A 26,288-nucleotide genomic window follows, 5' to 3' on the forward strand; every position below is an offset into this window, starting at 1 on the left:
CTATAGCCTTATAGGCCACTGTAGGGTCCTTGACTTTGTATCTGAGTGAAGTGGTGAAGCCACTGAGGTGTTTTAAACAGAGGAATGACACGATCTGATTTACTTTAAAAGAATCACTCTCCTGGTTTTCTTTTGGCCGTGCTGGTTCCTTCCTAGTCTTATTCGCTGGCTCCTCATGGTCTCTTTAACCTCTTACAGCTATGGTACCCAGCTCAGACTCAGCCCTCTTTTCTACTCTACCTGCACTTACTCCCTTGGGATATCTGCCACACTTAAGGTTTAAATATCATCTATCCATGACTCTCTCCATCAGACCTCTCTACACTGAACTCCAGACTCATATATCCAACTGCTTATTCCATATCTCCATTTAGACATCTACTAGACACCTCAAACTCAACATGCCCAACACTAGATTCCTGATCTTCATCACCCCCCTAACCTTCTCCACCCACTTCATCTTCCCCAGCTCAGTTAAAGGCAACTCCATCCAACCAATTATAGAGTCATTCTCTCTTTCTCTCATACCCGATATCCAATCCATAAGCAAATCTTAATGTGTGAAACTTCAAAATATATCTAGAATCCAACCAATTCCCACACCCCCAAACACTGCTACACCCCTAAGCACCATCACTCTTCTTCTGTATTATTGCAAGAGCCTCCTAATGAGTGTCCTGCTTAGACCTTTCCTCTTTACAATCTCTTTTCCCCATAGCAGCCCCAGTAAAACCTAAGTCAGGTCACGATACTTGTGTACTTAAAACCTTCCAAAGGCTTTCCATCTCCCTTGAAGTAAAAGACAAAGGCTTCACAATTGCCTACGAGGCCCTACACAAACCGCCTGCCCATCTCCCTAACGCCTTCTAGAGTCTAGAAGAGAGGCTGTCAAAGATCAGGCACTCAATACATAGTTGTTGAAGGAATGAAGTGCATTCAAGGGTGCCGTGATTTATTCAATATTTTGCACCTGAGGTTCAAAACCAACAAAACAACAGAGCAGGCAAGACAATTAAAAATATATATATAGAACCCCTATGGTTTTTCTTTGAAATGAAGTTTGTTACCTGGATTCAATGTCAGACAAAGAGATGTCACTCCAGCTTCCTTCTAAATCCATATCTTGTCCAAGTTCTTTGAATTTCTTATGGATCTCCTGTTGTAAGAGCTCTTTAAGCTCTGCTAGACACTGCATGAACTATGGAAGTGAAAAAAACAACTATTTTTGATTATTCATTTAGTTATTCATCAGATATTTACTAAGTATACGCTGAAAGGCACTTTATTTATTGCTGGGGACATAAAGACGAGTAAGCTGTAACCTCTGCTACTAAGGACATGTTAACAATAAGTTACATGAGCTGTAAGAACAGACAGCAGCATTTTTAGGGCAGAATATCAGTGAACACTGCTTTAGTCACTTTTCCCTGGCTAAAGCCAATAATACACTTCTTGAACAATGCAAAGGTCAGATTTATTTTATTTTTTTGAGTAGGGAAAGTTAGAATGGGGTTGTTCAGAATTTGGCCTATGGCAAATCTGATTTAACAGGCCCTATGTTGAGGTCAAAGTGTCTTTTAAGTATTTTTTAATTGAACAGTTGCATCCAGAGTGGTGCATGTCATGTGTTCCCAGGGCCGACATTTCAGAGGGGGTATGAGAGACGAGTTAGAGACCATGAGTACACGCTCCCTTTTAAGAAGGCGAGTGGTGATGCGAAATAGAAATAATCTCCTGGAGCAACAAGGCTAAAGGAAGCCTTCATTTGTATTTAGGATGGGGGCAGCTTGAGAACATCTGCAGTTGAGGGGAAGAAGAAAAGGAGAAAACTGAGGGCACAGAAAAGAGAGGAGGTAACTGAGGCAAGACCTCAGGGAGGCCACAGGGGAGGTTGGCAAGTGCTTGAAGGACAGGGATAGTTTTGGAGAAGAGAAAGGACACCTGATTTTCTGAAATAGGAGGAAGGGAAGTAAGAATTGGTGCTGCCACAGCTAAGCCTAGAAGCGAGGGAGAGGTGTGCTGAAGGGAAGGTGGCACCATGGCCTCTGTTCTTGGGGAAGTATGAGGTCTTATTGTTTGCTGAGACTGCAGGCTGGGGGCTTTCTTATTTTCTTTGATTACAAAAACTTCAGAAAAATATTAAGAGGAAAATAAAGATTGCCTGTAATCCCACTGGGCTGACTTCGGACCCACGTGAAAACGATCACAGTCACATCACCATATTTCTTGAAACCCCATTTTTACCTTGGTTCTGTCAGGATCACAGAAATCCAGAAGGGTGTCACAGACATGATAACCCAGGGATTTTAGATCCTCAAGGGTAAAGTGAGTGTCTCTTTTATTGCCTGCGGAAAAAATCCATAACACTTCTTATTAAATCTTAACGAGCAAATGCAAATCTCATTTAGGAATATCTCGTTAGAAACACCACCTATGATTCTAGAATATTACGCTTCTGGACAGGGTCTCTCTCCTTCTAGTTTTAGTTTGATTCAGGAGAATCTCTGACGATGAACAAGTTTACAATCATGATGGCTACAGTTACTGAGGCTTTACTCTGTGGTAGGCACTATGTCAAGTGCTTTACATGCACTGCCTCATTAAGTAGTGCCTGTAATGCAGGTACTATTATTATTGCCAGTAAACGGAAATTCAAACCCAGACCTGCCTGATTTCCAGGGCCTGAGCAACAACTATGCTATACTGCCCCATCAGGTATTACGTTTCACACTCATATTTTGGGTTCTCAAATTTAACATTAAGGCACAGACAAGAAAATCTTCTAGGTCAATCATCTCCCCAACATTCAAGGAGATTTCATCTCCCCAGTGCTTTGCTTGGCGTCCCCTTGCCATGCCGGCTTATGATATACAAAAGAGAGCTTACCCAGGGTGGACCCACCAAAGGTAGACTCCATGGTATAGCTGTTTAGGATCCCCATCCGCCACATCACGACTCGTCCTGTTCCTTCTTTGCACTTTTGGACTTTAAAATTACAACTATGGAAAGAGAACTAAAGAGAAATCCAAGCCCTCTGTTAATTATAAATTGGCAAACGTTAAGATGTCTAAATTCACTAATATGAATTAAAAAAATGGTTCCCTTGGGTTCTATATGTTACTTCCTAACGTATGTTCCATAACATACTAATTCTAAGAGATGTTACTAGATGTAACAGAGGAAAAAAATGAGTTCTGTTGGTCAGGGAGAAGGTTTAACAAGACCAAACAGGCCTCCTCTGTGGGACTTCTCAGAGCATTTAATATGTTGTTGTGAACGCTGACCCTCCAAACGGGAGAGAGTATATTCTGATTTTCATTGCTCATGAACGCTTCCTTTCCTTCGCCACCTTCCCCAGGGACATTTTGCAGGACTAGGGTTCCTTGAGGGCCTGTTTGGGAATGCTGGCTTACTTTAGCATTCAAGGCACTAGCCAGCCTTTCTAAGGTTTATTTTCTACCCCTCCCCAACTTGAACCCTTGGGTCTAGCTGCATTTGCCCTCTTTCTATGAGCTGTGTGTGCCCCGCCCCTACAGCCTCTGCCTAGAGCTCTTCTGCTGCTCTTCACTAACGTTTCTGGCTTGGAGTTCAATATCCTCCACTGTCTTTCATGACCGCCCCAATTCTCCTTCCTCACTTGGAGTCTGTAAACATATACTTTGCAACTATCCCAACCTATCCTGTCCTGCTGAAAATGCTTTAGAGTTGGAAGGCGTCTCACTACCAGTGATTTCTGAATTGTGCTCTCTGAAATCCAGAGGTTCTACCGAGGAGCCCCAGGGCGCTCCTGCTGCAAGAACTGAGGAGGACACAGGACGGCAGGGTACTGAGACCTCCCTCCGCCCACTTCAACTAGCGCAGCGCTGCTTTTCATTGTTTTAAACGCTAGGTTCCGGATGGGATTTCATGTGAAGAAAAGAGATCCCTGGAAAAAACAGGAAGATTGAAAAAAGAAAAGGAAAAAGAAAGGAAAGAAGGGAGGGAGGGATAAAGGGCAGAAGGAAAAAAGGCTTCCTTTTTCTTTCTTCTTTGTTTTTACAGATAAGAGTAGCAGAGACAAAATATTTGTCCTATATCTTTATGTGAGAAAATTTACACTGTCATTTAAATACTTTTCTGAATCCAGCCTAATTTCTTCTTTCCAATGACAGTTACATTTTGTGAATTTATTTATGATGTTGAAAACCAGCTTCTAAATCAATGCAGATACAACTGTCACAGAGCTGTTACTCAGCCAACTATTAAAGGCTTTTAAGTTGTTTTTATTAGCCCTTTAATATCTTGCAGTTATTTGTGATCTTGTATTACATAAACGTTTCTGTGGAGACTCATATAATATTAGCATTTTGCTATTAGCAATATTAGCATTTGTCCTTCAGTCCCTTCTTCCACTGCCAAACACAGGATGAAAGATGCTAGAGAATTCTACCACTAACAGTTTGAACCTGTGCCTAGAGCAATTAAAAAAATCATCTTTATTGAGATACAATTCACATACCATAAAATTCACACATTTAAAGCACACAATTCAGTGATTTAAAGACATTCACAGAGTTGTGCGACCATTACCACAACCTAAGTTTAGAACATTTTCATCACCCCGAAAAGAAACCCAGTACCCCTCATTAGCAGTCACTCCCCATGCCATCCTCCCCACATCAGCCCTAGGCAATCATTAACCCACTTTCTGTCTCTATAGATTTGCCTCTTCTGAACATTTCATAGAATGGAATCATATACGTGGCTTTTTGTGTCTAGCTTCTTTCACTTCGTGTAATGTTTTCAAGGTTCATCCGTGTCCTAGCACACCAGTACTTAATTCTTCTTGCTGCCAAGTAACATTCCATCGTGTGGATACACTACATTTTACTTATCTTTTCATCGGACACAGAGTAATTCTTAAAGCCACACGTTTCTAAATTCTTGAAGTCCAGGTAGCTGGGATTTACCCAAGATAATGGAGAGATAAAAGTGGCAAATCAAACACTGCATATAGGAAGCAATGAGTTATCCTTCCCCCTTAGTCAATGGACAGAAAATTACCTTACATGCTTACCTTATCCGGAGCATTTTTGCTTAACATTAAAGGAAAGACTCGCTCGTGAAGCCAGAACTTGTGATCATTGTTATTACAGCCGTACAGGAAGATATTACTCTTACGGCTGTGGCCGTGGATATCACAATACAAGAGAACCTCCCTTTCTTCAAGAAGTCTGTTGGGGGTGGGGGAGGCAAACAAAGAACTCAATGGATATACAGGGCATGAGCACGATCAAGGATCCTTTGGAGTCTCTTCCTTAAGGATGTCTGTTGATACTTTCCCCCCTAAGAAAATTTCAGCCCCTAATGACCTTCAAAGGACCCTATGCCCAACCTCAGCCCCTGCTGGAAACATGTCACCAGCACTCCTTGCCTCTGCCAGCCAGAGGAACTTGATGGAAAAGGTGATGTGGAAAGGGGAGATGGGTAGGCCTTGCATAAGCTGACAAGAAAGAGGAGAAAATCTACTAAAGGAAAGCCCACTCTGGTGCAGAACTGTGGAAAGAGAGAGAGAGGTAGAGAGGGGAAAGAACCAAAGAAAGCCTTGGTTTCTGACATTCCAGGGCTAGTTCCTTTAAGACTCAGCTCTTCTTTGTTTCCTGATTACCAGGACACCTCCAAACACCTTCTCCATGATGACGGTGGTGGTAACAATAATGCCCCACATTTACAACGTGCAGGGTACTGTGCTAAACAGATTACATGGATTATCTCATTGAATCCTCACAGTAACCACCCAGCACAGGTATTATTATCCCCATTCTACAGATAAGAAAGCTGAAGCACAGAGAGGTTAAATCACTTCCATGGTCACAGAACCAGCCAGTAGTAAAACCAGGTCTCAAACCCAGGCCTGCCTGACTCCAATAGATGCTCTTAGCCATTTTGCCTACCAACCCAACCCAACTCTCAGCCATTCACACAGATATGGTGAGAAGGTGCGTGCGTTCACATATTCATATCTGCTTCAGTTGCATGCCCAGCGAAATGGAAGCTCCTTTAAGGCGGGTGCTATTCTATCATAGGCTTCAACTGCTTTTATATACGCTTGGAAAATGCAGATTGATTTATTATTCTTTTTTTAAAAAAAAATTTATTTATTTATTTTTGGCTGCACTGGGTCTTTGTTGCTGCACGCGGGCTTTTCTAGGTGTGGCGAGTGGGGGCTGCTCTTTGTTGCGGTGATCAGGCTTCTCACTGCAGTGGCTTCTCTTGTTGTGGAGCATGGGCTCTAGGCGCATGGGCTTCAGTAGTTGTGGCTCACGGGCTCTAGAGCGCAGGCTCAGTAGTTGTACCCCACGGCATGTGGGATCTTCCCGGACCAGGGCTCGAACCCGTGTCCCCTGCATTGGCAGGCGGACTCCCAACCACTGAGCCACCAGGGAAGTCCCATTATTATTCATTCTTCATAAGAGGCAATATAAGATGGTAATAAGGCATTCAGACTCTGCAACCAGAGAACTAGCTCTATGACTTTGGGCAAGTTTCTTAAACTTTCTGGGCCTTAATTTCCTCATCATATACAAGATGGGGATATTGATTGTGCCTACCTCACAGGGTGAATGTGAAGATTAAATGGGTCATGTGTAATACTGCCTGTCGTACAAAAGCACTCACTAATTGTTAGGTACTACTATTATTATTACTGTTACACAAGTCTCATCATGAAGACCTATGAACTCCTTGACTTTTGACCTTTTCCATTCAATCATTTCACTTATAAGTGAAATGCTTCTAGCTGAAATCTCGCATGTTCAGTTTCAACCCAAAGATAAGACATGATTTAAAGTTTGAAAATGAACAAACCCAAGTGGCTGCAAAGAGAACGTTGAAGACTGTCCACAAAGCTATACCCGATTCCTATGCCATGAGAAGAGATCTCATGCCATCAGATAGTGCTGACAGCGTTCAGAGTAAGACCAATAGATAAAGGCCTCACCTCTTGATCATGTTCCTGGTGTGCCAGATACAAGGAAAAGACTCCTCCAGGATAGTTTTATAATGCCTGTTCAAGTCCCTTCCAGCCAATGAACAACGATAATTCCCCACGATCACTCCGTCTGGATTTAACATGGGAACCACTTTGAAGATAAAGATATCTCTGAGGAGCTGGGCATCTGGGGAGTTGCTAAGGATGAAGTCCAAAAAGCCTTTCATAATCCAAGAGCCATTACTTTCCCCAGGGTGCACTCTGGCAGTCAAGACCACAGCTTTCTTTGCAGCTGCCTCTTGAGGGGTCCGGGCTGGGTTGGTGATGGTGAGCAGGTAGACGATGTTTCCTGCAAGGCTCCTGCATAAAGTTCGGAGTTTGCAGAACTGAGATTGGACGGGGCTGTTTGCCACTGACAGGAGGAAGCACTGCAAGTCAGAGTACGTATATGGGTAGAAGTGTGCAAAGAAGCAAGTGTCCTGGTCATGTGGAAACTGAATGGTCCATGTGAGACAGTAAAAGCGCTGCTGCCCATCATCCGTGTTGCTCCTATAGTACCTGATTTCATTTCCTTCTCTCCTCCAGCCAATGCTGTGGGTGCTGGCATCCAATTGGGAATACATGAGTGGCTTCATCCCTATAGTATAAAGGCTCTTGGGTTTCAGGAGGTTGACGATGGTGAAGCGATAGGTGACATCTTTTCTGGTGTTTTGAACTCGAAAATAAAACCACTGAGTGTGCTTATTCGTGTAGAGGTCAGTTCGCAAGGTGAGTTCATACTCATAGGTGTTTCTGTAATAGAGAACACAGAAGAATATCTCTATAACTCCACACGCCCCTCAAAAAACAAACATTGTTTCCCTCTGGTAAAAACAGATCTTATTACAACAGAAAAGCCTGCTACATCACACATTTATTTTCTTATTTCCCTAGTTTTCCAACTCACATATTAGGCTAGAAGGAACTTGGGAAAATAAAGTTTATTCGGAGTGGGACAGGAAGAATCTCAAAACTTACACTGCTGCACAGCACTTCTGGGAGCACTGTGAGCTTCTTGGTATCTTTTGAGAGTATCCAATAGCAGTTTCTAACCACTTCAACACATTTCTCTTTAATACACTGAACAGTAGTGAAGCCAGAGCCCCATGTTGGCTGTTAGCTACATCCTGGACATCATCACTGTAGAGGAGACCTGTAAGCCCTCTGTGCTATTTTTATATCTGATTCTCACTTATTTGAAGATGAGGGGCATCTCTGGAATGCTTTCACCTTGTTGAACTTGCAGAAGACAAAATACAAATGCCAAAAAGCATGGAAAGATATTCACCCACATGCATAATTAATGAAGCACAAATTAAAATAGGATGCCCTTTCCCCCTCCATCTCATCAACATTCCAGTGCTGCGAACCAGGCACTCTCACACACAGTTGATGGGGACTGAAATCACATTGGGAGGGCAAATGGGCAAAAACTAGCGGTACTGAAGTGATCAAACCCTGAACCAACAATTTTATTTCTAGAGTTTATCTCATAAAACCACAAATACTTAAAAATATAAATGCAGGGAGTTCCCTGGTGGTCCAGTGGTTAGGACTCTGCGCTTCCACTGCAGGGAGCATGGATTCGATCCCTGGTCGGGGAGCTAAGATCCCACAACCTGCACAGTGCGACCAAAAAAAAAAAAAATGCATAAGGGTATTAATTCATTAAGCAAAATATTGTAAACATCTTAATTTCCCATCAGTTGGGGACAAGGTAAATAAGGTATGGAGTATCCATACAATAGGACAATATGAATATCTGTGATATGGCCATAGAAAAATATTTAAATTTTATTAAGTGGAAAAAAGCAACATGTAAAACAGTATGTATACCACTTTCCTATTTTTAAAAATATATAATTTGTGTATATTACATATTATATAGAGAGAGAAAATTAATGCATATACACAAAACTATAAACAGTTGCTGCATCCAGGATGTATGATTATAGAACTGCAACTTTTATGGTATTTTTATTGAGACTGTAAAAAATTAATAACCAGAAACCCAATTAAATAGAGTTGGGAGACCAGAAGAGGGAGCTCTCATGCCCTGCAATGAAAGCAGAGCCCAACAGGAAGAAAAAAAGACTCCTTTTCCTTCCTGGCAAGGACTCAGCCGATGAAAAGCCACGGACCCTTTGTTTACTGGAGCCCTCCCAACTTCCTTCTCCTCTCAGTGAAAGTGTTCTCCCTCTCTTGTAGTGTGGGACTTGCATGTGGCGTCCCCCGTGGTTGCAGACCCTGAATTGCAGTTCTCTGCCAATCCTGAATAAACGCATCTTTGCTGGAGAAATATCTGACAGTCTGTTTATTTCAGGTCAACAATGCAAATTTCAAACGCGCACTAATTTCTTTCAGAAGTAGAAAAAATAATTTAGATAAATTTTCATTCTGAAAAGTATGAGTCACAATGATTCCATTCTTCTTCATCATCCTCACAATCACCTCTCATCACTTTTCTCTTTCACAAAAACACTCCTGATCGCTAACATGATTCCTGAAGACACTTCTCAGTCACTTCAGTCATCATCCCTTTGGGAAATTCCTCTTTGTTACTCACACTCTAGTAGCTTTCTGCAGGTTCCCACTCTCAAACCTTGATTCAAACAGTAGAGTATCATCTTCTGGTCCTTGCAACGTGACTGCCAGTTCCTTGATAATCCCTGGTTTGCCTCCCACTCTGGAACTGGTGAAATAGGAATCTTCGGTGGGCACTGCAGATGAGACAGACATACTCAGTCCAAGTTTCACTCAGAATCCATCTATCCAGCAAATATTAATTGAACCCCTCTGTGTTCAGCACTATTCTAGCTTAAGAACAATGAGTATTTAAATTTTCAATTGTCCTTGCTCAGACTTTTAAGTTTTAAAAATGTATATATTTGAAGACCTTTAAGTAGTTTAGAGGACTTCCTTTTGCTACCTGGTTACCCTTGGCAACTCAAATACTGCTTATACCCATTTAAACTCTAATTTAAAAGGATGCTGGCAAAAAATTACATTCTAAGTGGAGCACCGGAAAACATTTGCAGTCTTATTCTACAAGAACAAACAAAAAGCCAAATAGCACCTATTTATTAATTTAAAAAGAAGATAAAGGGGGAAAAAAAAGAGAGAAAATAAAGTACACTCCATGTCATTGTTTGGTATATCATTCCAGATTTAAATATAACAAAAATAGAAGCGTGAGAAGAACTGGCACGAGTGCAATTTGTCTAAGAGGGGAATCAAAATATCACAGTAATTAGTGAAAAGAAAAGGTTATGATTGAAACTTTTTCTTTAACATTGAGCTAAAACAAAAAACATTACACAATTTATATTATTTTATTTAGGAAAATTTAGATTATAATCACAACCTCTTTCTAATCCTTGGAATAACAAAGAATCAATTGTTAATTTTTTTTTTTTGGTGGGCTTACAATTTTTCAAATTCAGTGAGAATGCCATGTGACACCTTTGATTTTTTGCAGTTACTTTTGCAAAACTCTTTTAGGACCCACAGTTCTCCCAAGGACTCTCTTTGTACCACACTGTTCTTATCAGTTGTGTCCAGAAGAATCTATTTTGTCATCTTTTGTTGATGTTCTCTTTAACTGTTAACTGATAAAAAATTTCTAGATTCTCAGTTGTCAATGGCTTTGCAGTGGTGCAAGCAATTCTTTAACATTCATCAACTTCATACAATCCTGCATCTCTTGTAAGGATAATTTCACTATTAAAAATATTTATTTATTTGGTTGCACTGGGTCTTAGTTGTGGCAGGCGGATTCCTTAGTTGCAGTTTGTGGGCTCCTTAGTTGTGGCTCACTGGCTCCATAGTTGAGGCACGCAGGCTCCTTAGTTGTGGCATGCGAACTCTCAGTTGCGGCATGCACGTGGGATCTAGTTCCCTGACCAGGGATCGAACTCAGCCCCCCAGCATTGGGAGCACGGAGTCTTAACTACTATGCCACCGGGGAAGTCCCAGGATAATTTCAGTTTGCAATTAATTTTTTACTGTACTTGCATTATGTTGTCAGATGTTAACAATATCCACCATCAACAAGTGACTGATACCAGCAAAGATGCTGACCATCGGGCAGGATAGATACGAGAATTAAACAAACAGAAACATGTATGGGGTCTGATTTTATAAGTAGTCAGTTCATTAGTAAGTATATTCACATTATGATGACTTTTGCTTCTATACGCAACCTTGCCACCGTGGAGATTTAGAGAATAAATATTTGGATTATAAATGAAAGCAAAGGAGAAAGCGAGCATAAAAAGGAGTGAAAGCACAGAGGAAGTAAAAACAGAAGCAGCAGCAGGAGTACAAGTTAATCCATTTAAGAGTTGGGGACCCATGTTATTCGATCTCTTCATGGAACCACAAAGTACAGATCGGCAACCAGATGTCATTAATATAGGAATTTCAATATTTTCTTTAGTCTTTAAGGTAACTTAAAAACGATCCAGGGGCTTCCCTGATGGTGCAGTGGTTGGGAATCCACCTGCCAATGCAGGGGATACGGGTTCGAGCCCTGGTCCGGGAGGATCCCGCATGCCGTGGAGCAACTAAGCCCATGCGCCACATCTACTGAGCCTGCGAGCCACAGCGACTGAAGCCTGCATGTCTAGGGCTTGTGCTCCGCAACGGGAGAGGCCACTGCAATGAGAAGCCTGCGCACCGCAACAAAGAGTAGCCTCTGCTCCCCGCAACTAGAGAAAGCCCGCGCACAGCAACGAAGACCCAACACAGCCAAAAGTAAATAAAATAAAATAAATTTAAAAAAACAAAACAAAAAAAATGATCCAACTCATAGCCCACAGTAACATTTTTCAATAACAAAACCTCTTTCTTATTTTCCCCTCAATATCCTTACAGCAAGTGGTTGCTCTAGGTCTCCTAAGCTAACAAACTCCCAGATTCTCCCCGGAGCCCCATCTTCTCAGTTTTCTGTTTCTTCATTCCTCCAACAGTGTGGGCTCTCCTTGATGAATCCAAAGGACAAGAAGATCAAGACAGCTGCCACAAATGTGTAGTAACAGGACAATAAGGACAATTCACAAAAGCTGCCATATCAGGAGAATGATCTCTCTATCCCAGGGTTTCCTCCTTTGTAGAAATATGTCTGGATAGAACAGATGAAGCGGTGGCGATTCATGGTCATCTGATTTATTGAAAATGACTACAGCAAAGTCAACGAGAGGTGAAACAGGCTTATAATATCCAAGAATTTCTTGAGGTTGCAGGAGCAGTATATCCCCTACTATTTATAACCCAAGTCTACTGACTTATGATCTGAGTTTAAAGTCTCCCAAGCTCCTCCTCAGACATTCCATAAGGTGGAGCTAGGTAGACTATGAGTTGCTTCACCTTTTCTACCTCACCAGCTTTTGCCAAAATAGTAACGAGAGCTCAAAATCAAGGCAACTGGGAGCGGAGCATGTGTAACCACATCTCAGATGGGTCCTCTCTGCTAAAACTGGCTCATTTTATTTTTCTAGTTGTAGGAATGTAAACACATTGCAGTCCCTCCTTCCTATTACAGTTTTTTTCTGTAAAAACCTCCCCTGATTTCACTGACTTAACACATCCCATTTCTACTAATTATACTTGGTACATGTTCCTCCTCCAATAAAATAGATTTCTTTTCTGATCATTACTATCTATTAGCTTACTTCTCTTTAACATGATATATCTTTTCTGCCTTAAAGGTTACTATTACCATCTGTTTCACATCCTCCCCAGCACTTGTTATTGTCTGTATTGCTGTTATAGCTGTTTTAGTGGGTTTGAAGTTGATTCATCCTTTCCATAAATACCCTTTACTAAACGGAGGAAATTCTCTCCTATTTCTAGTTTTCAGAATGTTCTTATCATGAAAGGCCTGATTTTGTCAAATGCTTTTTCTGCATTGATTGAGATGACTGTGTTTTTTTTCCCTTTGTTGTATTAATGTGGTGTGTCACATCAATCTTCTTATGTTGAACCACCCTTGGATTCCTGGAACAAATCTCCCTTGGTCATGGTATATAATCCTTTCCATATGCTGTTGAATTTGGTTTGCTGGTATTTGGTTGAGGATTTTTGCATTTATGTTCATGAGGAACACCAATCTATAGTTTTCTTGTGATGTCTTTGTCTGGCTTTGAATACTGGCTTCATAAGAAGAGCTGGGAAGTGTTTCCTCCTCCTCCTCTGTTTTCAAAGTTTTGAAGCATTAGTGCTATTTCATCTTTAAATGTTTGGTACAATTCAAACAAATCCTGTTAAGCCATCTGGCCCAGGGATTTCTTTGCAGGAAGATTTTAAATTACTAATTCAATTTCTTTGTCATAATCTGAATTTCTTCCTGAATCAGTTTTGATATGTTTTTCTAGCAATTTCTCCTGTTCATCTATGTTGTTTAATTTGCTGACATAAAGTCATTAATAGCATTACCTTGTAATTGTTTTGATTTCTGTAGAGTTGATGCTTGTGTCCCCTTGCATTCCTGATTTCTATAATTTGTGTCTCCTCTCCTTTTTTCTTGGTTGATCTGGCTAAAGTTCTGTCAATTTTGTTAATGTTTCCAAAGGACCAACTTTTGGTTTGATTTTCTGTATTACTTTTCTATTTCACTGATTTCTGTTTTTGTTTTATTTTGTTTTGTTTTTGCGGTACACGGGCCTCTCACTGCTGTGGCCTCTCCCGTTGCGGAGCACGGGCTCCAGACGCACAGGCTCAGCGGCCATGGCCCACGGGCCCAGCCACTCCGCGGCATATGGGATCCTCCCGGACCGGGGCACGAACCCGTGTCCCCTGCATCGGCAGGCGGACTCTCAACCACTGCACCACCAGGGAAGCCCTGATTTCTGTTTTTATCTTTATTATTTTCTTCCTTCTGCTCACTTTGGATGTAGTTTGCTCTTATTTTTCTAATTTATTAAGATGGAAGCTTATGTAATTGATTTGAGATCTTTCTTCCTTTTAAATACGGGCATTTAAAGCCATAAATTTACCTTGCAGTGCTTTGGCTGCATCTCATAAATTTTGATATGTTGTTTTATTTTCACTCAGTTCAAAATATTTTTGAACTCTTATGATTTCTTTAACCCATGGGTTACTTAGAAATGTGTTGTTCAATTTGCAAATATTTGTAGATTTCCCAGATTTCATTCTGTTGTTGATTTCTAATTTAATTTTGCTGTGATCAGACAATATATTTTGTACGACTTCAATCCTTTTAAATGTATTAAGACTCGCTTTACAACCTAGTATATGGTATATCCTGGGGAATTTACCATGTGCCCTTGAAAAGAATGTGTATTTTGTTGTTGGGTACAGTGTCCTGAACATTTTTATAAAAGACAGAAATTCTACCGCTAGGATGCCTGCAAATTAATGCAGGAAACCACAGAGTAAATGACAGTCATATGCACATACTACAAAATACTCACTATGGTTCAGGAGGTGGAGAAAAGAAGAGCAAATTACCCAAAGATCCAACATTTGATTTTCAGGAAGGGGAATAACAAGGAAGAAGCTATAAAAAGGACTCAGAACTATTAAGAAAACATAATAACATTTTAAAAAAACGATTGAAAATTTAAAACTGATTGGTCATGAATTTCAGGGCTCCCACTCAGGTTGGTCTGGAAAAGACAGTTTCTTCATCACTAAAATATGACTTTTTGAAAATCACTTTTATTATAGAAAATATATTTATTGTAATTTGGTCATGATTAATCACTCACTGTTCAGTGTGATGACAATACCTGAATCTAACTGATAGACAACTGTGCCTTTTTCTTCTCCTACAATTTTTGGTGCCTTTTCATTTCCTGTAGGTTGATAGAAATATTCTGGTTGAGGTGGAACCCATTCTGAAAGAAGACATTAAAAAGTACAAAATAAGAAATAATACAAAAAAAAAAAAAGAAATAATACAAAAGGCACTTTATGAGACTGACATGAAATCATAATAATGATTATTCAAATGGCTAGTAGGGTGGAATCAAACCAAATTCCCACCCTAAGTTTCCAGTGTGTTTGTTAATTAATTATGTCTTGCTTCTTTCTATAAAGACTATGGAGAAATTTTTAACAAAAAGCATATACAACAGAAGTATCAACTTTATTTTTTTAGATTTTTTTGATGTGGACCATTTTAAAAGTCTTTATTGAATTTGTTACAATATTGCTTCTGTTTTATGGTTTTTTTTGCCACTAGGCATGTGGGATATTAGCTCTCCGACCAGGGATCGAATCCACACCCCCAGCATTGGAAGGTGAAGTCTTAACCACTGGACCGCCAGGGAAGCCCCAGAAGTATAAACTTTAAATAGAAGACCTAAAAATAAGGCAGAAAGGTCAATATAGTCGTTTCATCAACTCTTCAAAATTTGTCCCTGAGCTCCCGGTCAGGAAAATATGCTCAGCTACATATTTTTTATTAATATAGAGGAATAAGTATATCAGTTTCTTCAGAAGAAACAAGGTTTTTTCATTAACACTCAATTCTGAAAGATTTCTCATATGACACTTGGGTGACTTCTCAATATCATTTTAAGTACAGTAGCCAGTGATGAAAGCCAAGGGCATATATAAAGACACAACTTAAATTCAACAGTACATCAAAAGAATCACACACCATGATCAGTGGGATTTACTCCAGGGATGCAAGGATGGTTCAACATTTGCAAATCAGTCAATGTGATATATCACATTAACAAAAGGAAGGATAAAAATCATATGATTATTTCCATACATGAAGAAAAAGCATCTGACAAAATTCAACATCCATTTATGACAAAAACTCTCAACAAAATGGGTATAGAGGGACTACCTCAACATAATAAAAGCCACATATGTCAAGCCCACAGCTAACACCATACTCAACGGTGAAAAGCTGAAAGCTTTTCCTCTAAGATCAGGAACACGACAAGGATGCCTACTCCCACCACTTTATTCAACATAGTACTGGAAGTCCTAGCCAGAGCAATTAGGCAAGAAAAAGAAATAAAAGGTATTCAAATTGGAAAGGAAGAACTAAAACTGCCACTGACATATATTATATACAGAAAACCCTAAAGACTCTATCAAAAAACTGCTGGACCTAATAACAAATTCAGTAAAGTTGCAAAATACAAAATCAATACACAAAAATCGGTGCACTTCTATACACTAATAATGAACTCTCAGAGAGAAATTAAGAAAACATTCCCATTTACCATTGCATCAAAAAGAGTAAAATACCTAGGAATAAATTTAAACAAGAACTATAAGACATTAATGAATGATATTGAAGAAGACACAAATAAATGGAAAGATACTCTGTGCTCAAGGTTGGAAGAACCAATATTATTAAAATGTCCATACTACCTAAAGCAATTTACAGATTCAATGCAGTCTCTATCAAAATTCCAGTGGCATTTTTCACAAAAGTAAAGCAAACAATCCCAAATTTTATATGGAACCATTAAAGATCCCCAATAGCCAAAGCAACCTTGACAAAGAAGAACAAAGTTAGAGTCACCATGCTCCCTGATTTCAAACTCTATTACAAAGCTATAGTTATTAAAGCAATATGATATCTGCATAAAAAGATACATAGATCAAGGGAACAGAACAGAGAGCCCAGGGAATTCCCTGGTGGTCCAGTGGTTAGGATTCTGTGCTTCCACTGCAGGGGGAACTGGTTTGATCCCTGGTCAGGGAACTAAGATCCCGTATGCCATGTGGCATGGCAAAAAATAAAATAAAATAAAATAAAGAATAGAGAACCCAGAAATAAACCCATGCATCTGTGGTCAATTAATTTATGACAAAGAAGGCAAGAACATACAATGGGGAAAGGACAGTCTCGCCAATAAATGGTGTTGGGAAAACTGGACAGCCATATGCAAAAGAATAAAACTGGGCCACTATCTTATACCACACACAAAAATTAATTCAAAATGAATTAATGACTTGAATGTAAGACCTGAAACCATAATACTTCTAGAAGAAAACACAGGCAGTAAGCTCCTTGACCCAGGTCTTGGTGATGAGTTTTTGAATCTGACTACAAAAGCAAAAGCAACAAAAGTGTAAAAAAGTGGAACTAAATCAAACTAAAAAGCTTCTGCACAGCAAAATAAACCATCAGCAAAATGAAAAGGCAACCCTTTATTCTTTTAATTTGGGCATACCACATGGCATGCAGGATCCTAGTTCCCCAACTAGGCAACGAACCCAGGCCCTGGCAGTGAAAGTGCAGAGTCCTAACCACTGCACCACCAGGAAATTCCCAAAAGGCAACTTTCTGAATGAGAGAAAATATTTGCAAATCATATATCTGATAAGGGGCTAACATCCAAAATACATAAAGAACTCATACAACTTAACAGCAAAAAAACAATCCAATTGAAAAATGGGGGCTTCCCTGGTGGCGCAGTGGTTAAGAATCTGCCTGCCAATGCAGGGGACACAGGTATGAGCCCTGGTCCAGGAAGATCCCACATGCTGTGGAGCAACTAAGCCTGTGTGTCACAACTACTGAGCCTGCACTCCAGAGCCTATAAGCCACAACTACTGAGCCCGCGTGCCTAGAGCCTGTGCTCCGCAACAAGAGAAGTCACTGCAATGAGAAGCCCGCACACCACAACAAAGAATAGCCCCCCGCTCACCGCAACTAGAGAAAGCCCACACACAGCAATGAAGCCCCAATGCAGCGAAACAAACAAACAAAAAACCCAAAAAACCCCACTTCTACAGGGTAGGAACAGATGACCTTAAGACTTCTCAGCTATTGTGCCAACTCAAAATGTGCGCCCCAACAATTTCCAAACACCCTAAGGGCAGTTCTGTCCCCAGTTAAGACACTGAGCCAATCCTTGTATCCACAGCTTCATCTCTTTTCTTTCATGTTGAAGGCTTCATGGTTACCCAAACATGTCTTGTTCTTTTTCTGTTTCCTCTAACTGGAATACTTTGCTTTGATCCTTTCAATTGGATCACTTCTAACTCATCCTTCAGATTTCAGCTTCTGTGTCAACCTCTCTTGGAAACCCTCACTGAACTTCCAGGTTGGGGTTAAGTGTTCCCAGAGGGACCAAGTGCTATGCAATTGCCTGGTTCTATCTTTAACTTCCTCACTAGTCTGTGAGCTCTGAGTGTCTCCATTTGCTCATCACTATATCTCTAACACCAAGCACTATACTTAGCATATGGTAGATGCTTAATGAATATACAATGAATGAATATTATAAGAGGAAAGTGAGAAAATAAGAAACACTCAGTTGTTTATCAGCAGTCTTAAGCAGAGACATGAGTGTTCCAGCAATCATAAAAGTCCCCACTTCTGAAAATCCTTCATAAAATGAAGGCTAAAGATTGTACTTGCATCAAAAACTCAAAGATCAACTCAATCAATCAACTCAATCAACTCAATCAACTCAAAATATGATTAAAAAATAGTAGGGCTGGGCTTCCCTGGTGGCGCAGTGGTTGGGAGTCCGCCTGCCGATGCAGGGGACACGGGTTCGTGCCCCGGTCCGGGAAGATCCCACATGCCGCGGAGTGGCTGGGCCTGTGAGCCATGGCTGCTGAGCCTGCGCGTCCGGAGCCTGTGCTCCACAACGGGAGAGGCCACAACAGTGAGAGGCCCGCATACCGCAAAAAAAAAAAAAAAAAAGTAAACGTTTCTGAGAATCTGAAAAAGATTTTATATATATATATATATATATATATATATATATATATATATATATATACACACACATATATATATATATATAACTGAATCACTGGGCTATACATTTGAAACATGACCTTCTAAGTCAATTAAACTTCAATAAAATTTTTTAAAAATTTTTTCTTCTTAGGACCTGCGCAGAAGGGGAGAGGCAGCACATCGAAAGGAGGGCCTCTGGAGTGTGGAGTTCCAGAGTTTCGAGGGAAAATAAATATTCAGCTCAGAGAGGTCTAGCACTTTCCCCAGTGACTCATGATCAGCAAGTGGCAGATGGAACCAGGTTTCCTGACTTTCACTGTAGTGGGTCACTGCGTCTGAGAGTGATTAGAATAAACTAAGCAAGTGAACAAAGAAAATTACCTACTGGGTCAATGAAAACCAACTTTTTTCCTCAAAGGAGTGGTTTATGTTTTGAAAAGTACCTTAGTGGGGAGATCTTCAAGATGGCAGAGGAGTAAGACGTGGAGATCACCCTCCTCCCCACAAATACATAAGAAATATATCTACATGTGGAACAGCTCCTAGAGAACTCCTACTGAAGGCTGGCAGAAGACCTCAGACTTCCCAAAAGCCGTGTGACTGAGAGGGTCTTGGTGCTCTGGCCGGGTGTCAGGCCTGTGCCCCTGAGGTGGGAGAGCCAACTTCAGGACATTGGTCCACCAGAGACCTCCCAGCTCCATGTAATATGAAACGGCGAAAACTCTCCCAGAGATCTCCATCTCAATGCTAAGATCCAGCTCCACTCAATAACCAGCAAGATACAGCGCTGGACACCCTATGCCAAACAACTAGCAAGACAGGAACACAACCCCACCCATTACCAAAGAGGCTGCCTAAAATCATAATAAGGTCACAGACACCTCAAAACACACCACCGGATGCAGTCCTGCCCACTAGAAAGACAAGCCCAGCCTCATCCATCAGAACACAGGCACCAGTCCCCTCCACCAGGAAGCCTACACAACCCACTGAACCAACCTTAGCCACTGGGGACAGACACCAAAAACAACGGGAACTACGAACCTGCAGCCTGCGAAAAGGGGACCCCAAACACAGTAAGTTAAGCAAAATGAGAAGGCAGAAAAACACACAGCAGATGAAGAAGCAAGGTAAAAACCCACCAGACCTAACAAATGAAGAGGAAACAGGCAGTCTACCTGAAAAAGAATTCAGAGTAATGATAGTAAAGATGATCCAAAATCTTGGAAATACCATGGAGAAAATACAAGAAACGTTTAACAAGGACCTAGAAGAACTAAAGAGCAAACACACAAGGATGAACAACACAATAAATGAAATTAAAATTCTCTAGAAGGAATCAATAGCAAAATAACTGAGGCAGAAGAACGGATAAGTGACCTGGAAGATAAAATAGTGGAAATAACTACTGTAGAGCAGAATAAAGAAAAAAGAATGAAAAGAATTGAGGACACTCTTAGAGACCTCTGGGACAACATTAAATGCACCAACATTTGAATGATAGGGGTCCCAGAAGAAGAAGAGAAAAAGAAAGGAACTGAGAAAATATTTGAAGAGTTATAGTTGAAAACTTCCCTAATATGGGAAAGGAAATAGTCAATCAAGTCCAGGAAGCATAGAGAGTCCCATACAGGATAAATCCAAGGAGAAACACGCCAAGACACATTTTTTTTTTTTTTTTTTTTTTGCGGTACGAGGGCCTCTCACTGCTGTGGCCTCTCCCGCTGCAGAGCACAGGCTCCAGACGCGCAGGCCCAGCGTCCATGGCTCACGGGCCCAGCCGTTCCACGGCACATGGGATCCTCCCAGACCGGGGCACGAACCCGCGTCCCCTGCATCAGCAGGCGGACTCTCAACCACTGCGCCACCAGGGAAGCCCCAAGACACATATTAATCAAACTATCAAAAATTAAATACAAAGAAAAAATATTAAAAGCAGCAAGGGAAAAACAACAAATAACATACAAGGGAATCCCCATAAGGTTAACAGCTGATCTTTCAGCAGAAACTCTGCAAGCCAGAAGGGAGTGGCAGGACATATTTAAACTGATGAAAGGGAAAAACCAACAACCAAGATTACTCTACCCAGCAAGGATCTCATTCATATTTGACAGAGAAATTAAAACCGTTACAGTCAAGCAAAAGCTAAGAGAATTCAGCACCACCAAACCAGCTTTACAACAAATGCTAAAGGAACTTCTCTAGGCAGGAAACACAAGACAAGGAAAAGACCTACAATAGCAAACCCAAAACAATTAAGAAAATAGTAATAGGAACATACATATTGATAATTACCTTAAATGTAAATGGATTAAATGCTCCCACCAAAAACACAGACTGGCTGAATGGATACAAAAACAAGACCCGTATATATGCTGTCTACAAGAGACCCACTTCAGACCTAGGGACACATACAGACTGAAAGCGAGGGGATGGAAAAAGATATTCCATGCAAAAGGAAATCAAAAGAAAGCTGGAGTAAGTAGCAATTCTCATATCAGACAAAATAGACTTTAAAATAAAGACTATTCCAAGAGACAAAGAAAGACACTACATAACGATCAAAGGATCAATCCAAGAATAAGATACAACAATTGTAAATATTTATGCACCCAACATAGGAGCACCTCAATACATAAAGCAAATGCTAACAGCATAAAAGGGGAAATCGACAGTAACACAATAATAGTAGGGCACTTTAACACCCCACTTTCACCAATGGACAGATCATCCAAAATGAAAATAAATAAGGAAACACAAGCTTTAAATGATACATTAAACAAGATGGACTTAACTGACATTTATAGGACATTCCATCCAAAAATAACAGAATACACTTTCTTCTCAAGTGGTCACGGAACACTCTCCAAGCTACATCACATCTTGGGTCACAAATCAAGCCTACGTAAATTTAAGAAAACTGAAATCGTGGGCTTCCCTGGTGGCACAGTGGTTGAGAGTCCACCTGCTGATGCAGGGGACACGGGCTCGTGCCCCGCTCTGGGAAGATCCCACGTGCCGTGGAGCGGCTGGGCCCGTGAGCCATGGCCGCTGAGCCTGTGCGTCCGGAGCATGTGCTCCGTGATGGGAGAGGCCACAACAGTGAGAGGCCCGCGTACTGCAAAAAAAAAACAACAAAAAAACTGAAATCGTATCAAGTATCTTTTCCAACCACAATGCTATGAGACTCGATATCAATTACAGGAAAAAAATCTGTAAAACATATAAACACATGGAGGCTAAACAATACACTACTTAATAACCAAGAGATCACTGAAGAAATCAAAGAGGAAATAAAAAAATACCTAGAAACAAATGACAATGAAAACACGACCACCCAATATCTATGGGATGCAGCAAAAGCAGTTCTAAGAGGGAAGTTTATAGCAATACAATCCTACCTCAAGAAACAAGAAACATCTCAAATAAACAACCTAACCTTACACCTAAAGAAATTAGAGAAAGAAGAACAAAAACCCCCCAAAGTTAGCAGAAGGAAAGAAATCATAAAGTTCAGATCAGAAATAAATGAAAAAGAAATGAAGGAAACGATAGCAAAGATCAATAAAACTAAAAGCTGGTTCTTTGAGAACATAAACAAAATTGATAAACCATTAGCCAGATTCATCAAGAAAAAACGGGTGAAGGGTCAAATCAATAGAATTAGAAATGAAAAAGGAGAAGTAACAACTGACACAACAGAAATACAAAGGATCATGAGAGATTACTACAAGCAACTATATGCCAATAAAATGGACAACCTGGAAGAAATGGACAAATTCTTAGAAAAGCACAACCTTCTGAGACTGAACCAGGAAGAAATAGAAAATATAAACAGACCAATCACAAGCACTGAAATTGAGATTGTGATTAAAAATCTTCCAACAAACAAAAGCCCAGGACCAGATGGCTTCACAGGCAAATTCTATCAAACATTTAGAGACGAGTTAACACCTATCCTTCCTAAACTCTTCCAAAATATAGCAGAGGGAGGAACACTCCCAAACTCATTCTACGAGGTCACCATCACCCTGATAGCAAAACCAGACAAAGACGTCATGAAGAAAGAAAACTACAGGCCAATATCACTGATGAACGTAGATGCAAAAATCCTCAATGAAATACTAGCAAACAGAATCCAACAGCACATTAAAAGGATCATATATGATAATCAAGTGGGGTATATCCCAGGAATGCAAGGATTCTTCAATATACACAAATCAATCAATGTGATAAAACATATTAACAAATTGAAGAAGAAAAACCATATGATCATCTCAATAGATGGAGAAGAAGCTTTTGACAAAATTCAACACACATTTATGATAAAAATCCTCCAGAAAGTAGGCATAAAGGGAACTTATCTCAACATAATAAAGGCCATATATGACATACCCACAGCCAATATCATTCTCAATGGTGAAAAACTGAAACCATTTCCTTTAAGATCAGGAACAAGACAAGGTTGTCCACTCTCACTACTATTATTCAACATAGTTTTGGAAGTTTTAGCCACAGCAATCACAGAAGAAAAAGAAATAAAAGGAATCCAAATTGGAAAAGAAGTAAAGTTGACACTGTTTGCAGATGATATGATATTATACATACAGAATCCTAAAGATGCTACCAGAAAACTACTAGAGCTAATCAATGAATTTGGTAAAGTACTAGGATACAAAATTAATGCACAGAAATCTCTTGCATTCCTGTACACTAATGATGAAAAATCTGAACGAGAAATTCAGGAAACACTCCCATTTACCACTGCAACGAGAAGAATAAAATACCTAGGAAGAATCCTACCTAAGGAGACAAAAGATCTGTATGAGGAAAATGATAAGGCACTGATGAAAGAACTTAAAGATGATACAAACAGATGGAAAGATATACCATGTTCTTGGAATGGAAGAATCCAAGATTGTGAAAATGACTCTACTACCCAAAACAATCCACAGATTCAATGCACTCCCTATCAAACTACCAATGGCATTTTTCACAGAACTAGAACAAAAAATTTCACAATCTGTATGGAAACACAAAAGACCCCGAAGAGCCAAAGCAATCTTGAGAACGAAAAACGGAGCTGGAGGAATCAGGCTCCCTGGCTTCAGACTATACTACAAAGCTACAGTAATAAAGACAGTATGGTACTGGCACAAAAACAGAAAGATAGATCAAAGGAACAGGATAGAAAGCCCAGACATAAACCCACGCACATATGGTCACCTTATCTTTGATAAAGGAGGCAGGAATGTACAGTGGAGAAAGGACATACTCTTCAGTAAGTGGTGCTGGGAAAATTGGACAGGTACATGTAAAAGTATGAGATTAGATCACTCCCTAACACCATACACAAAAATAAGCTCAAAATGGATTGAAGACCTAAATGTAGGGCCAGAAACTATCAAACTCTTAGAGGAAAACACAGGCAGAACACTCTATGACATAAATCACAGCAAGATCCTTTTTACCCACCTCCCAGAGAAATGGAAATAAAAACAAAAATAAACAAATGGGACCTAATGAAACTTCAAAGCTTTTGCACAGCAAAGGAAACCATAAACAAGACCAAAAGACAACCCTCAGAATGGGAGAAAATATTTGCAAATGAAGCAACTGACAAAGGATTAATTTCCAAAATTTACAAGCAGCTCATGCAGCTCAATAACAAAAAAACAAACAACCCCATCCAAAAATGGGCAGAAGACCTAAATAGACATTTCTCCAAAGAAGATATACAGACTGCCAACAAACACATGAAAGAATGCTCAACATCATTAATGATTAGAGAAATGCAAATCAAAACTAAAGTGAGATATCATCTCACACCAGTCAGAATGGCCATCATCAAAAAATCTAGAAACAATAAATGCTGGAGAGGGTGTGGAGAAAAGGGAACACTCTTGCACTGCTGGTGCAAGCCACTATGGAGAACAGTAAGGAGGAAGGAAGTATGGAGGAAGGGACAGTATAGTTTCCTTAAAAAACTACAAATAGGGCTTCCCTGGTGGCGCAGTTGTTGAGAGTCCACCTGCCGATGCAGGGGATATGGGTTTGTGCCCTGGTCCAGGAAGATCCCACATGCCGCGGAGCAGCTGGGCCCGTGAGCCATGGCCGCTGGGCCTGCGCGTCCGGAGCCTGTGCTCCGCAACGGGAGAGGCCACAACAGTGAGAGGCCCGCATAGTGCAAAAAAAAAAAAAAAAAAAAAAAAAAAAAACTACAAATAGAACTACCATATGACCCAGCAATCCCACTACTGGGCATATACCCTGATAAAACCATAATTCAAAAAGAGTCATGTACCAAAATGTTCATTGCAGCTCTATTTACAATAGCCCGGAGATGGAAACAACCTAAGTGCCCATCGTCGGATGAATGGATGTGGCACATATATACAATGGAATATTACTCAGCCATAAAAAGAAACGAAATTGAGCTATTTGTAATGAGGTGGATAGACCTAGAGTCTGTCATACAGAGTGAAGTAAGTCAGAAAGAGAAAGACAAATACCGTATGCTAACACATATATATGGAATTTAAGAAAAAAAAAAGGTCATGAAGAACCTAGGGGTAAGACAGGAATAAAGACACAGACCTACTAGAGAACGGACTTGAGGATATGGGGAGGGGGAAGGGTGAGTTGTGACAAAGAGAGAGGCAAGGACATATATACATTACCAAACGTAAGGTAGATAGCTAGTGGGAAGCAGCCGCATAGCACAGGGAGATCAGCTCTGTGCTTTGTGACCGCCTGGAGGGGTGGGATAGGGAGGGTGGGAGGGAGGGAGATGCAAGAGGGAAGAGATATGGGAACATATGTATATGTATAACTGATTCACTTTGTTATAAAGTAGAAACTAACGCACCATTGTAAAGCAATTATACCCCAATAAAGATGTTAAAAAAAAAAAAGACAGTATGGTACTGGCACAAAAACAGAAATAGTGATCAATGGAACAGGATAGAAAGCCCAGAGCTAAAGCCATGCACATATGGTCACCTTATCTTTGACAAAGGAGGCGAGAGCATACAATGGAGAAAAGACAGCCTCTTCAATAAGTGGTGCTGGGAAAACTGGACAGCTACATGTAAAAGAATGAAATTAGAACACTTCCTAACATCATATCAAAAATAAACTCAAAATGGATTAAAGACCTAAATGTAAGGCCAGACACTATAAAGCTCTTGCAGGAAAACATAGGCAGAACAGTCTGTGACATAAATCAGAGCAAGATCCTTTTTGACCCACCTCCTACAGAAATGGAAATAAAAACAAAAATAAACAAATGGGACCTAATGAAACTTAAAAGCTTTTGCTCAGAAAGGAAACCATAAGATGAAAAGACAACCCTCAGAATGTGAGAAAATATTTGCAAATGAAGCAACTGACAAAGGATTAATCTCCAAGATTTATAAGCAGCTTATGCAGCTCAGTATCAAGAACACAAATAACCCTATCCAGAAATGGGCAGAACACCTAAACAGACATTTTTCCAAAGAAGATATACAGATTGCCAACAAACACATGAAAGGATGCTCAACATCACTAATCATTAAAGAAATGCAAATCAAAACTACAGTGAGGTAT

The 26,288-nt window shown here is 40.2% G+C and overlaps 1 protein-coding gene across 1 annotated transcript in view; it reads right to left on the reverse strand.

Moving 5' to 3' along the window:
- Positions 1-26,288, reverse strand: part of AGBL2 (AGBL carboxypeptidase 2) — a gene marked incomplete at its 3' end in the record, with an annotated part of 42,491 nt that overhangs the window by 8,577 nt on the left and 7,626 nt on the right. The window contains exons 6-12 of the mRNA XM_082845495.1: positions 14,761-14,868; positions 9,576-9,729; positions 6,980-7,762; positions 5,057-5,213; positions 2,887-3,013; positions 2,245-2,345; positions 1,068-1,198 (exon numbers count right to left, since the gene is read on the reverse strand). Of these exons, the coding sequence (XP_082701621.1) occupies positions 1,068-1,198; positions 2,245-2,345; positions 2,887-3,013; positions 5,057-5,213; positions 6,980-7,762; positions 9,576-9,729; positions 14,761-14,868 (1,561 nt within the window). The remainder of the gene's footprint in view (positions 1-1,067; positions 1,199-2,244; positions 2,346-2,886; positions 3,014-5,056; positions 5,214-6,979; positions 7,763-9,575; positions 9,730-14,760; positions 14,869-26,288) is intronic.

Source organism: Leucopleurus acutus, assembly GCF_964270905.1.
Source record: "Leucopleurus acutus genome assembly, chromosome: 8".
In the NCBI taxonomy this organism is placed as follows: domain Eukaryota; kingdom Metazoa; phylum Chordata; class Mammalia; order Artiodactyla; family Delphinidae; genus Leucopleurus; species Leucopleurus acutus.